This window comes from Thermobia domestica, chromosome 15, assembly GCF_964235325.1.
Source record: "Thermobia domestica chromosome 15, izTheDome1.hap1.1, whole genome shotgun sequence".
In the NCBI taxonomy this organism is placed as follows: domain Eukaryota; kingdom Metazoa; phylum Arthropoda; class Insecta; order Zygentoma; family Lepismatidae; genus Thermobia; species Thermobia domestica.
In genome coordinates this window covers 16621292-16634444 of record NC_137468.1, presented here as the reverse complement: position 1 = coordinate 16634444, position 13153 = coordinate 16621292, and the positions used below count along the sequence as shown (strand labels likewise).

Genomic DNA, 13153 nt, shown 5'->3' with positions numbered 1-13153 from the left:
GCCCAAGAAAGTTTTTCGTCCATCCCTCCTTACTTATTCGTACTCAGTATAGGCCTAAACAATATAACCGTGTATGCTTACACTGAGCCACCAGCAACAAGGAGGGGCGTACAGACTCCGATGGACGATTACACTGGCAGCCAATATGCAATAGCCTCATCTCCCTATAGTGCCAGTAGCATCTAACCAGAAAACTAGTGGTTCTGTAATACCACAATTATTTTCAATATAAATCTCCCTTAAATTTCTCTCTTGAGATTTTTTTTTTTTTTTTTTTTTTTTTTTTTTTTTTTTTTTTTTTTAATGCTCAGAAAACTAACGAAATGCTTGCTTCATCTTACACGCGTGAATATGTATTTTCTACAATGAAAATTCGAAAGAGTTATATTAGAAACAGACTGACAATGAGAATTTAAATTGGACTTCTAAAAACCATGCATCCCAGTTTGAGTCAGATTATGAATAATTTTTAGAAGCAGTTATAATTTCATTCATCGTATACTTCTTCATAGTCTTTAAATTAATAATAGAGCTCAATATCACAAGACTTCCGTAAAACGAGCATTTTTTTACCAATCCTAAAAAAAGTTTGCCCATCACTGAACCTATACCATTTCATTTAACACTTCCAACCTATGTAGGAAAAAACTGCTAAAATATTTCTCTTGAACAACCATTAACAGATAGAAAACTGTTGTGCACTGGAAATATGTTGCAACTACATCTGTAATTATTAAATGCCTACATTACAGATATTCCACTCTCACACACTGTTAAATACGTTGATTATTTTACTAATATAGATGTAAATATTGTAGTGTTAACATAATTTAATACAGGGATGTTCAGAAAAGACGTCTTTGTCTTTTTAAGAGATGAGACATGTGTTTAGTTACACTTGTGCTTAAGGGTACGCTAGCTCTATACGGAATAGTACGATAGTAATTTGTTTTTCTTTTAACAATAAAAGAATATGGTACGTTTCCTTCTTCAAAATGCACGTTACCTATTTCAAGTAATTTTAGAATTATACTTTCCACACAAACAAAACCAACTTTTTCCTTGAAGATCAACAGCTATGCTAGACATTATACATGGCAAGAGTACGATTTTTTTCAAAATGCATCGCATTTTAGACTAAGATGTAATTTTCCTCGGCAATATGAGGCATCAATAATTTATCTTAGGAATCTAAAGGAAAATTATCATAAAATACAAGGATTACATGGTCCGTTAATCAAACTTCGTTAATCCCCAGAACTCCCATTCCGAAGCCAGTACTCAATTCACGGACGATAAGGTTATAAACAAGGTTAAGTAAATTTGTGGCACTAAAAGTAACAAAAAGTACCAGATTCCGTCTTCACACTTTGCTTTGCTTTATTGAAATTTATGAATTCGTTGATACCTTGTTTAAGATTCTGTGATAACAACAAGCACTTTTCCATTAGTTCTACCCCATACATTTTCTGAAAGATGCTGACACAAACGAACTTTAAGAATGATTTCTTTTACCAAACGGAAAAAAAAAGTTATAATAAAAGTTAGAGGAAAAACATTTCGTTCAGAATTTCGATGGTTCGGATTGTACCTCAGATTGTAAGTGCACGTATCATATAGTCTCGGTGCTCGAAGGGACTAACAAACAAACCACTACCAGTTTAAAGGAGCTACTATCTAATAGAAACAATACCTGTCTAAATGCCTTTCCACACGTTTGGCATTTAAAATTCCTTTCATCCGTATGGGTTGGAAGATGTCGCATCAAAGTATATTGATGCCTGAACTCCTTTGTACCTACAAAGAAATATTTAAATGTAAAAACATAGAAACAAATAACGCTTACGCGTACCGTCATTACATGTGTATATGTCTAATTGTGATTTTTAACAACTGTACGAGACATACCGACGAACATGAATTTAATTCTTACCTTTAGTATCCAGTTCAACGAATTATTGAACTTATAACATACTCTGATATCTTCTTCAGCAACCCATAATCTACGTACAAACCCGGCTCATTAAAAGGATCTTCTATATGCTGGACTATTGTAAAGAAGTTAATAAGTTAGGAAGAGGAAGAGATTGGAAAAATGAAATGAAATCTTGAAGTTTAACATCCTACGGTTATGCCGGGTAGGCTAAAGGAGACGGTGATAATGAGAAATGAGTGAAATGGTGGAATGAAGAAAGTGAGAGGAAACGGGAGAGCCCCGAGAAAACCCACGAGCACGGTTTTTGTCCACCACAAAGTCCACACGGCGCGAGCTGGGATCGAACCAGGGACCCCAAGCACCGGAGTCCACCATGGCTCTACCACTAAGCCACCGCGCCCCCAGGAAGAGATTGGAGTGGATGCGTTATACTACAAAGGTCTTTTTGCATCCGTGAATGTCTAAAATCCAGTAATAAGTTTGCCACGAAAGAGAATGTAAGACAGAAAACATGCAAACACAGTAATAAAAGCACTAGGGTAAAATCAGTAACAGTGGTAATTAATTTTCTTTTGTCGGAGCTAGGTTTACATGTTTGTGGTCAATTATTTTGACAATGATATCTTGGAAACCACTAGCTCTAGAAAGATGTCGTTTTCACTGATCGATTACAAATTTTGTGTAGATTGTTCAGTTCTAAAATGGCCGTTATTTCTTTATTACATTTTTTAGGGGTACACTGGAAGAATTAAAATTTTAAAAAGTAAAGCATCATATCCTGCGAGTTATACATTTCAACATCAAAGATTTGTATATGGGGTTAGTATCTCTCTCCGGCGTTTGTTCTATGCCCAAATGATAATGGAAAACGAAGGATAACCATTTCTCCAGTCTAAGATGAATCTTTATTGTTTGGAGTGTTTTGCCCAATAAGCACCATATATTACTGACCTTATAATTAATTGTGTGTTTAACGTATTTGCTTATTACATACTGCATGCAAGAAGAAAGAAAACAATGACCATACATGAATTAGAAACTCCAACCAGAAGTAGACTCAAATCTCACAAACGGTGCAAGATATTGAAAAAATAATAGGAAAAAAATCTCTTCTTTATGATATCCTTTGCCATTTTTATCAAGACATCTTTCATTTGTATGTATAAAGGGACATGTACACCTATTGTGAAGTATGACAAGGAGATTCATGCTCATGTGTGAATGGTACGCTTTGTAGAGAGCGCAGGTTTAGCTAGTAAGAGAGAAAAAAATCGAATATTTGTCGAGATTTTCAATTAAACTGGAAACTAAAACTGCTTTTAGTGACAACAGATAGGGGATAAATATATAGGAAATGAGTTGAGTATAAACATTAGGACAATCACAATGCAGATAAGACATGAAGGTGACGAAGAAACACAAAAACTTGAAGGATCATCTCCAAGCAGTGTTAGTACGTCTGCTGGTAGGACAAAGTCAGCTCGCAGCTGAGCATAATGATGACACATGTTGAATACTTTATCTAGCTTCACAGTCCGCACACAATGGTGGGTCTTCGCCACGAAATAGACATCCATGTATTAAGTATGAATGAACAACAAAGGATTCAAAATCCAAAATACAACCCGAGTTGAGTTCCGACAGATAGTAAATCAGAGAAAATGCTATAGAAAAAGTTACCACATTTCCAACGTGTCACCAGTAACTCTAGAGTTTTCAGAGTACAAGTTCTGGCTTCCTGGAATGTAATTTATCTTCCTTACATGTTCAATAATATAAAACTTAACAAATTTTCAAAATTACAGAAGTTAAAAAAATGACTAAATTAGAACTACTTACAAATTCCGCACTCCCATATCTTTAACGTCTTTCCGTCCCTCTTCATATATTTTACAAAATGCAGTCGACTTCGAGGGTCATCTTTATCTACTTTCTGTCGCGTTAGATCGCTTGCCTTTGTACTATTTTGAACTTCATTTTCATTCGTTATAACCTGGAAAGAAAGAAATAATTCAAAAAGCTTATGATGAGAGAAATAGAAAGTATAACTTTAAGTTCGAAATTCCAATCGAAATACTGAATAAGACAACCAATTAAACATTAATTATTAAAGTCAGTACAACAAGTTTGACATATGCACTCACAATCTCGAATTTATAGTTGATGTACAGGGTAAGGCAAAAAGATAATAACATTAAATGAGTGTTCTTTTTGTTTTTATTTTGCAGATTAAACCATGGTATGCCAATATTCCATTGAGGAACGAAGGAAAATAGTTGCCTGAATGGAGGTTTCTCAGTCCCCAAGCATCGTATAAGAAAAATTCACGGTCTGGACGGGACAGGATGCACCTTCGCATCTCATAATTGGTAGAATCTACGAGAAGTTTGTAAGGATAGGGTCTATTCAAGACGACTGCAAGGGAGACAGTAATAGAAAGAGATATGTCCGAACCGGAGAGAATATCATCCTCATCCAGGGAGCGATGGTAGCCAGGCCAACCAAGTCCTCGCGCAGACTTTCTCTAAAGACTAACATTTCTCAAAGGCCAGTGGTTAGAATTTTACCCCGTGATTTAGGAATGAAGCCATACCACTTGCAGATTGTGCAGCATCTCATAAACGTGGACAAGCAAGTACGTCCTGCACAAATTATCTTTGAAATGGTGCGCATGGAGCGAGGCATTCATGTTTATGTTTTCTGACGAAGCAACATTCCACATCAGCGGCCGTGTGAACAAACAAAACTGTGTCATCTGGGTGTCCGAGCACCCGCACGAAGTTCACGAGCACATGCGGGACTTTCTCAAGGTGAACCTTTGGTGTGCAGTGAGCAAATTTGGAGTGACTGGATACTCCATAAGTGCACTGAGCGGGATGGGTGCCAAATTGACACCCTGTAACCAAATCCTTGCCTTGTAATTTCACGTGAGTAAACCCCCATTTAATGTTAACATCTTTTGGCCTCACCATGTATATGTAATACTGTAAATGATGTAAAGAAAATTATGTACTTGAATCAGTATGCCTTTATACTTTCTTTTCTCGGCATAAGTAAACCTATACAACGAACAAACTAGACAATTCTTACATATCGATATCATAAATTATAACTAAAAAACCTTTGTGCTAAAAATAATCAAATGAAGGGTAAAGTGCATCATATATTTAACTAAAAGATTTTCAGTTTATCTGGTAAAATTTTCTCCTTACACACAAATTACATTCCTAACGTCTAGAATTTCCTACCCTATTCTTTTCAAGTGGTGTGATGAAATAGCATAATAAAAGTCAACGAAATTATTCGTAACATACACTGACCAGCCAAAATATTACGACCACCAATAACTTTTTGAACGGTCATTGGGCTGACGTAAGAGAGACAGGATACAGCAAAATTGCTCGCCCACGGTGATAGGGATCTCGCTCGAACAGTCAGTCTGATGCCTGAACGACAGTAGAATGCGGAAGGCTGGCGATATACCAGTTTGGTAAGAGCTAGATTGTGAATGCCAGACCGCTGGGAACGAGCAGCTCGGAACCAGGGCGACTTGTCAGATATTCGCAAGCTACCATGGTTAGTGTCTTCCGAAGATGGGGAAAGGACGGTAAAGCCAGAACTAAACTACAAGAAGCGGAGCGGCCATATCCCATTTAAAATGTCAGACTTTGTTGACTGTCGAGGTTGGTGTAACAGACTAGGGTGCAAATTGACATAATTAACAGCAGACTTTAAAATTTACAAAGCATGATAGTGTCTGAGCACACAGTTCGCTGTATACTGCTATATATGCACCGCCTCCATAGTCGACATCCCCCACGTGTACCGAGGTGAGCGGCACAGCATCATCGATAACGACTGAAATGGACACGTAGCCGTCATTACAACAAAGAACAATGACACAATGTTGCACAGTCCGATAAATCACGTTATTGCCCTGATAACAATGATGGTCAATTTAGAATCTGTCGTTTCTCAGACCATCCATTGGCGCGGTGGTGTGTGTGTGGAGAGGAAAACATCATGACAACTCCTAGTTATGGGCAGAACATTACTGATTCTGGAAAGATGCCATTTCCAGCTGACAGTGGCATCTTTCAGCAGAACAATGCACATTGTCACAAGACCAACTTTATGTTGCAGTTGTTCGAGGAGCACAGTAGTGTATTTCAATTGCTGCGAAAGTCCCAAAATCACCCGATCTTAATTCAATTTTGAACACCTTTAGGATGTGCATGACATCAGACCCGAGCTCATCGACGCACTCCGCGGAATCAAGTGGCTTCTGTGTGCAGATGTGCACCATTGCTTCCATGCCAAAACATCACCTGTTGCCCTGCGATACTAGGAAGATGCTCATAATGTTTTGCTTGATTCGTGTACTATTGATATCAAGTAAAACAAAGATGTGTGTTTACTGTGTTCTTTGCGTAGCATAATGGAAAAGGGGATTCCTAATTTATTTGGTCTAGGAATTAATTCGTGCGGGTGGACAAGAGATGGCGCAACGAACGGAGCGTCCCACAGTTCCGTGTATCCACACATGTGTTGCAAACCCCTGTCATCGCGTATCGTTCGTAGTATAGGGCAGTGGATTAAAGCGTCAACAACACCAGTTTGTAGTTAAGTGAACATGGCACAATTTGTGCCTGATAAAGTGTTTTTGCGGGGTGTCCTGCTGCATTACTTTAACATGCAGAAAAGTGCGACTGAAAGTCATCGTATTTTGGTGGAAGTGTATGGTGACCATGCTCTAGCTGAGCGAACGTGTCAGAAGTGGTTTGCACGGTTTAGAAGTGGTGATTTCGGCTTGGCAGACCAAGAGCGAGCTGGACAGCCAAAAAAATTTCAAGACGAAGAATTGACAGCATTGCTCGAGCAGGATTCGTGTCAAACGCAGGAACAACTTGCAGCAGCATTAGGCGTTGATCAAACAACAGTCTCCAAACGCTTGAAAGCCATGGGAATGATTCAAAAGATGTCACATTGGGTTCCACATGAATTGAAAGACAGAGACGTTGAAAGACGAAAAACCATTTGCGAATTGCTGCTTCAACGACAGAGCAGAAAGGGGTTTCTGCATCGAATTATTACGGGTGATGAGAAGTGGATCCATTACGAGAACCCTAAACGAAAAAAGGCCTGGGTGAAACCAGGTGAACCAGGTCCATCACAACCAAAACGAGATATTCACTGTGCAAAGGTTATGCTGTGCATATGGTGGGATATGAAAGGTGTGGTGTACTATGAGCTGCTGCAACCGGGTGAAACTATGAATGGAGAACGTTATCGACGACAATTAATGCGTTTGAAGCAAGCTCTGGCCAGAACACGACCAGAATGGGAGAACAGACATGATAAACTTATTGTTCAACATGATAACGCTCGCCCACATGTCGCAAAACCGGTAAAAACCTATTTAGAAAATGTCGGATGGGAAGTTTTACCCCACCCGCCGTATTCACCAGACGTTGCTCCTTCGGACTACTACTTGTTCGATTGCATGAACAACGATTTGATTGGACAGCGGTTTACTTCTTCAGAAGATATCGAAACATGGGTCTCTGACTGGATCGCTTCCAAGGATGAGGACTTCTTTCGCCACGGAATCCGTACATTGCCTGACAGATGGGCGAAAGTGGTGGCTAGCGATGGACAATATTTTTCTTAAGGTATTTATGTATTTTGTGTTTGTACTACAGCTTCAATGTGTGCGTACCAACCGCACGAATTAATTCCTAGACCAAATAAGTATGTATATTATTAACTTATTTCGATGCACTTACCTTGTATTTTATTTGATTCTTTCTTCCTCTTGCAGCGGCCGCCGCTGAAAGCTTGATCTGCAACGGAGGTAATCGCTGTGACATTTGAAGCACAGAGTTCGCATGCGATTCATCTACGATATGTTGTCCCATCTCCCCATCTTCAGCCTGAAAGTAAGTAGAAAAAATTATTACTATACTCTTCGGTACTACAATTCATTAAGGATCGTATCTTACTACGCTGGATTCCCGGAAGACCTCATATAGTTTACTTTCCACCTTAAGTTATACATCCATATCATATAACCTCAGTGCTTCAAAGGGAAGTCCAACTCAAAACAAATGACACAAACAACAAAAGCAAATCTGGCTACTGAACTGAAGGGACTCGAACTCTATTCTCACGCTTGTCTAGCAGAGATTTGCAAGGTAGAGGTTCGAATTCCTGTAGTTAAGCAGCCAATTTGTTATGTACAGAAGACCTGCTAACTACATAATCTGAGATCACCACACTTGACTCACGGTTGGTTGATTAGTTTGGCGTCTCTTTGAGCAATGAAGTTATAAGAGACATGAAACTACAGCATAATATAGGATCCGACCTACACGGAACTCCCACCGGGAATCGTCCCACGGTTATGCCGGTCAGGCTAAAGGAGACGGTAATGATGAGAGATGAGTGAAATGGTGGAATGAAGAAAGTGGGAGGAAACGGGAGAACCCCGAGAAAACCCACGAGCACGGTGTTTGTCCACCACAAAGTTCACTTGGCGGGGGCTAGGATCGAACCCGGGACCCCAAGCACCAGAGGTGAACGCTCTACCACTGAGCCACCGCCCTCCCACCGCACCGGGAATCGAATCGGGGTCTGCTAAAGGTGCGTACGCTAACCATATAACCACGAAGGATTTCCACTTGACTCCCGACGATCGGTGATTTTTCTGGATTTCTAACTTGAAATTTCCCTACATCTTAATTGTAGTAGTTCTTTAATTGACCCACGATGCTGAATCTACACCGAAATCTCTTTGCGTCATCGCAAACACGAACGCTTGTGATTTATTGAACTCTATTATGTCATTCTATTTTCTATCTAAATTCCTTTTATCGAGATTTAAAGAGGGATCTGCTGGTCCTCATAACAAACATTTCAAAAAAAAACCCTCTTCTCAATTTGTGTCTAAGTCTGTGTAAAATATATATCTGTGACTTGGGTCTAAAAGGGCCAATGTCACTTTTTGATTTAAAAAAAAAAAAAAAAAATACTCTTCGATTTTAACGTTTATAGATGGATGTTTTCTTGTGCAAGAAGAGCAAATGTCAACACGAAATAGTTTGGAATATATACCATTCATATTAACATTTGCTCTTCTTGCACAAGAAAATATCCATTTATAGACGTTAAAATTTTACGAACATCTCATTTTTGCCAGAAAGTGACATTGGCCCTTTTAGACCAAGCCACAGATATATCCTTTCAAAACCTCAAATTAATACTAAATGAATTCTCTTATCTCAAACACAGCATTCCAATAGACCAGAAAAATTGGATTTATCCTTCTGATCTCAAGAATCTGTTTCATAGAAACTGATTCCTATAGCAGCTACAACAAGCCCATTACAGCTCATTGCCCACATTTGTTGGCGGTTATTCAATATCATGTTTTCACGGTTATACATTAGTGGGCAGCTCATTATTGTCACGATTGAAATAATTTCAATTAAAACATGATATTGTAGTGTATTTGGACTCCGTGAAACATATTAGCTTATTAGCTTTTTTTTCTCTTTTTTTCCACAAATATAAACATAAATATTTTTAACCACTAACAGGTTAATGCTTCATTTGTTCTGCAACTTGCGTAATGTTTTCTAGAAGAAACGAATGAATGTTAAGAGTTGCTATTTTCACAGCTATATTCATAAAATAATCGATATACTCAACAGTAAGCATTTAGTAATTACTAGTATAATTAAAGAGTATTTCCAACATATCAAATATTTGTTAAACACTTTTCTCTCCAGAAACATTTTTCAAGAGGAACATTTCAATCCTTTTGTCCTACACAACTTGGAAGTGTGAAATGAAATAGTATAACTTCTCAATTTTATTTCAGCTATGGAGTTTTCGTGAGTGAGAAATCCCTTCATCATACTCGTATCGGAGTTCACAGCGTAGCAGAATAATACTACACTCACAGAAGATCTGAAATTGTACATGTTATAATTTAATATATTAAAACCTGTTAACTTGGCCACCTGTCTATGTATTTTGGTCTCTTTCCTAAGGAACCAGCCTTTTCTCATGAACATACAATACTTATTACTACACACACACACACACACACATATTATATATATATATATATATATATATATATATATATATATATATATATATATATATATATATGCGGGGTGGGCCAGTAGCGAACCCACCCCCTCCTTACGGGAAATTGTCACTTACTACACTGACAGAGATTGATTAGCAGAGGAAGAAAATGCCTGTTGGCAAACATGCATCCTTTGCGAGAAAAGCTCTATGACGTCACCAGAATGTGACTTTTTCCGAAAACGTTGCTACCTTTGAAACTTGTCACAAAATTCACCGACTCGAGTCAACTTTCTTTAAGATTTCGTTTTTTCATATCAAGACACTCCATGGCCACCATTACAATGCTTTACCACTCACCTAGAAGTAGGCGTTCGTATGACCTATGATGTAAACAACGGAAAACAAGTAGTGAAAACTGGAATTTGGTGTTACCACTAGAAGTTTACCTCCTCCGAAGACGCTCACAGAAGCAAAAGTGAACGAAATATTAGTATTACAGTGTTCGAAGTGGAAAAAAATGCAGAGGCGGTATGTTTTATTATGATTTTGACTCAACATACCGACTATTTAAATATTGTCTTTATCACTGAAAAACCAGAGACGGTATGTCCTCATTACTGAAAAACCAGAGGCAGTATGGCATACCACCGCATACTGTGGAAAAAAATGCAGAGGCGGTATGTTTCATTATGATTTTGACTCAACATACCGACTATTTAAATATTGTCTTGATCACTGAAAAACCAGAGACGGTATGTCCTCATTACTGAAAAACCAGAGGCAGTATGGCATACCACCGCATACTGTCTCACTTCGACCACTGGTATTAAATAAATAAAATTATGTAAAGATATGAAAAATTATGTATTTTCTTCATTAAAGATAATTTGCTAAATATGAAAACTTTAACGCAATACAAGGATTTAAGGTGAGATGTCTTTGAAGCTACCATTGTTTCAGGGTGATTGTTATGTGCCACGAATACTAACTGTTCCAACAGAGTCTTCACCTCTTTCAAGTAACTAGTTATCTGTTAGGCTTTCGTTTTCGATTACAATTAACAGGAATACCATTAATGGTCACCAATGGGTTTAAAATCTTATTTTAAAAGTCTTATTTAACTACTTCTACTCAGCTAAACGAGCAGATGCAGTTAATCTTATAATAAACAAGCAGTAGTGTCACGTGTACACTACGTGAAGAAATTTGGCGTGTAAAGCGTGATATCAGGTGAGTCTGGAAAATAAGTACCGTTTTGACAAAAAAAGAAAACTACTAAAGCAGGTCTGTTCAAGCCAAATTTATTTTTACATGAAAGAGAACACCTTAAACTTTTTTTTTTCTTTAAACATAAGGTTTCCACCAACGTTCAAACAATTGTCAGCGGGTGACCAACCTGAGCAAACCTTCCTCAAAGGAACATCCCGCCAGTGAAGACATCCATAACCCCACAGCGTTTTTTGTCCATCTTTCATTGAACTGCTTCACCCCCTTTCGCACCATTCCCTCACTCACTGCATCTTCACCGTAAGTCTCTACAGTTTGACGATGAATTTCGGCCGGCTTACCATTCCTTGCATTCAAAAACCGGATAACAGAACGAAACACTGTAAACGATCACAGGACACAGTACACTCGACTTACTTTACGAACACGCCTCGTATTTTCTCAATTAATTGAAACCGGAATATTTCTACCAACAGTGATCAACGTTAAAACCAGAAGTGGCTCATTCCTACCACTGCCAGTTTGAACAGAGTTAGGAGACAATTTGATACCTAGTTTTAGAAAGCTAAATCGATTCCAATGAAACCACTTCTCGCTATCTCTTATCGCTTTGACTCTACGTACATCAACATCGAAACCGGAAGTTGTAGTGGATTTCTATTACTTCCGGTTTTAGTAGAGAGTTAAGCCGGAATTAGGTTTGGTGGGGGCCCTAGGCTATTGAAGGTAATGGGGGCCTTTATGTGTTCAGTTCAACGTAGATACTCTATATACAGAAACGAAGAAATTAGTGATATTTTAGGAAGCAGGCTAGCAGAACAGGCTCCATATCTTACGTAATAGGAGCCTACACAACACAATAGGACCCTGTTGCTATATGGATCAATCCATGCAAAGTGATCGAGAAAAAAGAAAAATTGCCGCTCGACCATCTCCAAAAAATTTATTTTTTTCATAAATGTTTATCCTATATCAGGGTACTTCAAAACCCCAATTAATTATTTTTTACAACATCCCATGGCAACGCAACGGCTGCCGCCATTTTGCGTTTTTTCGATTTTAGGCGTTTACGTTGTTTTGAATATCTCAGCATGTATTTGTCCTACCAAATTGAGAATTGCTGGACGTCTCCAACTCGTGCAGAGCTAAAACTTTGATCTTGATCTCTTAACATTTTTTCCTAAAATCACTTAAATGGGGTGAAATCAGGGTCAGCAGTAGCAACATTTTTGGACATTGAAGACATGTTTGGGAAAAGGAAACAACTGACGTAGAGGTCCGAATTTGTGTGTGCATGTAGTACGGGTTTCCTCTTTCCAAACATGTTTTCAATGTCCAAAAATGTTGCTACTGCAGACCCTGATTTCACCCTCTTCAAGTGGTTTTAGGAAAAATGTTAAGAGATCAAAGTGTTAGCTCTGCACGAGTTGGAGACGTCCAGCAATTTTCAATTTGGTAGGACAAATGCATGCTGAGATATTCAAAACAACCTAAAATCGAAAAAACGCAAAATGGCGTCAGCCCCTGTTTCGCCCATGGGATGTTGTAAAAATTAATTAATTGTGGTTTTGAAGTACCCTGATATAGGCTAAACATTCTTGAAAAAAATACATTTTTTGGAGATGGTCGAGCGGCACATGCTTGATCACTTAGAATGTATTGACCCATATGTAGATTTTACTTTGTTTAATGTTTTTCTTATAGTTTGGAAATACACATCCAGTTTTTCCTTTAATTTTTTAGGCCCCCAAAAGAGTGGGGCGCTAAGTTGTAGCTTGTTTAGCTTATACGTAAATCCGACACTGATTAAATGTATTCTTGGTACATTTAATCGATTACAGGAAACTGCTCCTCACTATCTATTAACGTCTTTGCTCTATAGTAATCAAC

At 38.2% G+C, this 13153-nt stretch overlaps 1 protein-coding gene across 4 annotated transcripts in view; it reads right to left on the bottom strand.

The window, feature by feature from the left end:
* LOC145672096 (uncharacterized) overlaps positions 1–13153 on the bottom strand; it is a 76552-nt gene that overhangs the window by 51115 nt on the left and 12284 nt on the right. For all 4 annotated transcript variants that reach the window (XM_081741360.1, XM_081741361.1, XM_081741362.1 and 1 more), the window contains exons 4-6: positions 7723–7869; positions 3776–3929; positions 1694–1797 (exon numbers count right to left, since the gene is read on the bottom strand). In XM_081741360.1, the coding sequence (XP_081597486.1) occupies positions 1694–1797; positions 3776–3929; positions 7723–7869 (405 nt within the window). The remainder of the gene's footprint in view (positions 1–1693; positions 1798–3775; positions 3930–7722; positions 7870–13153) is intronic.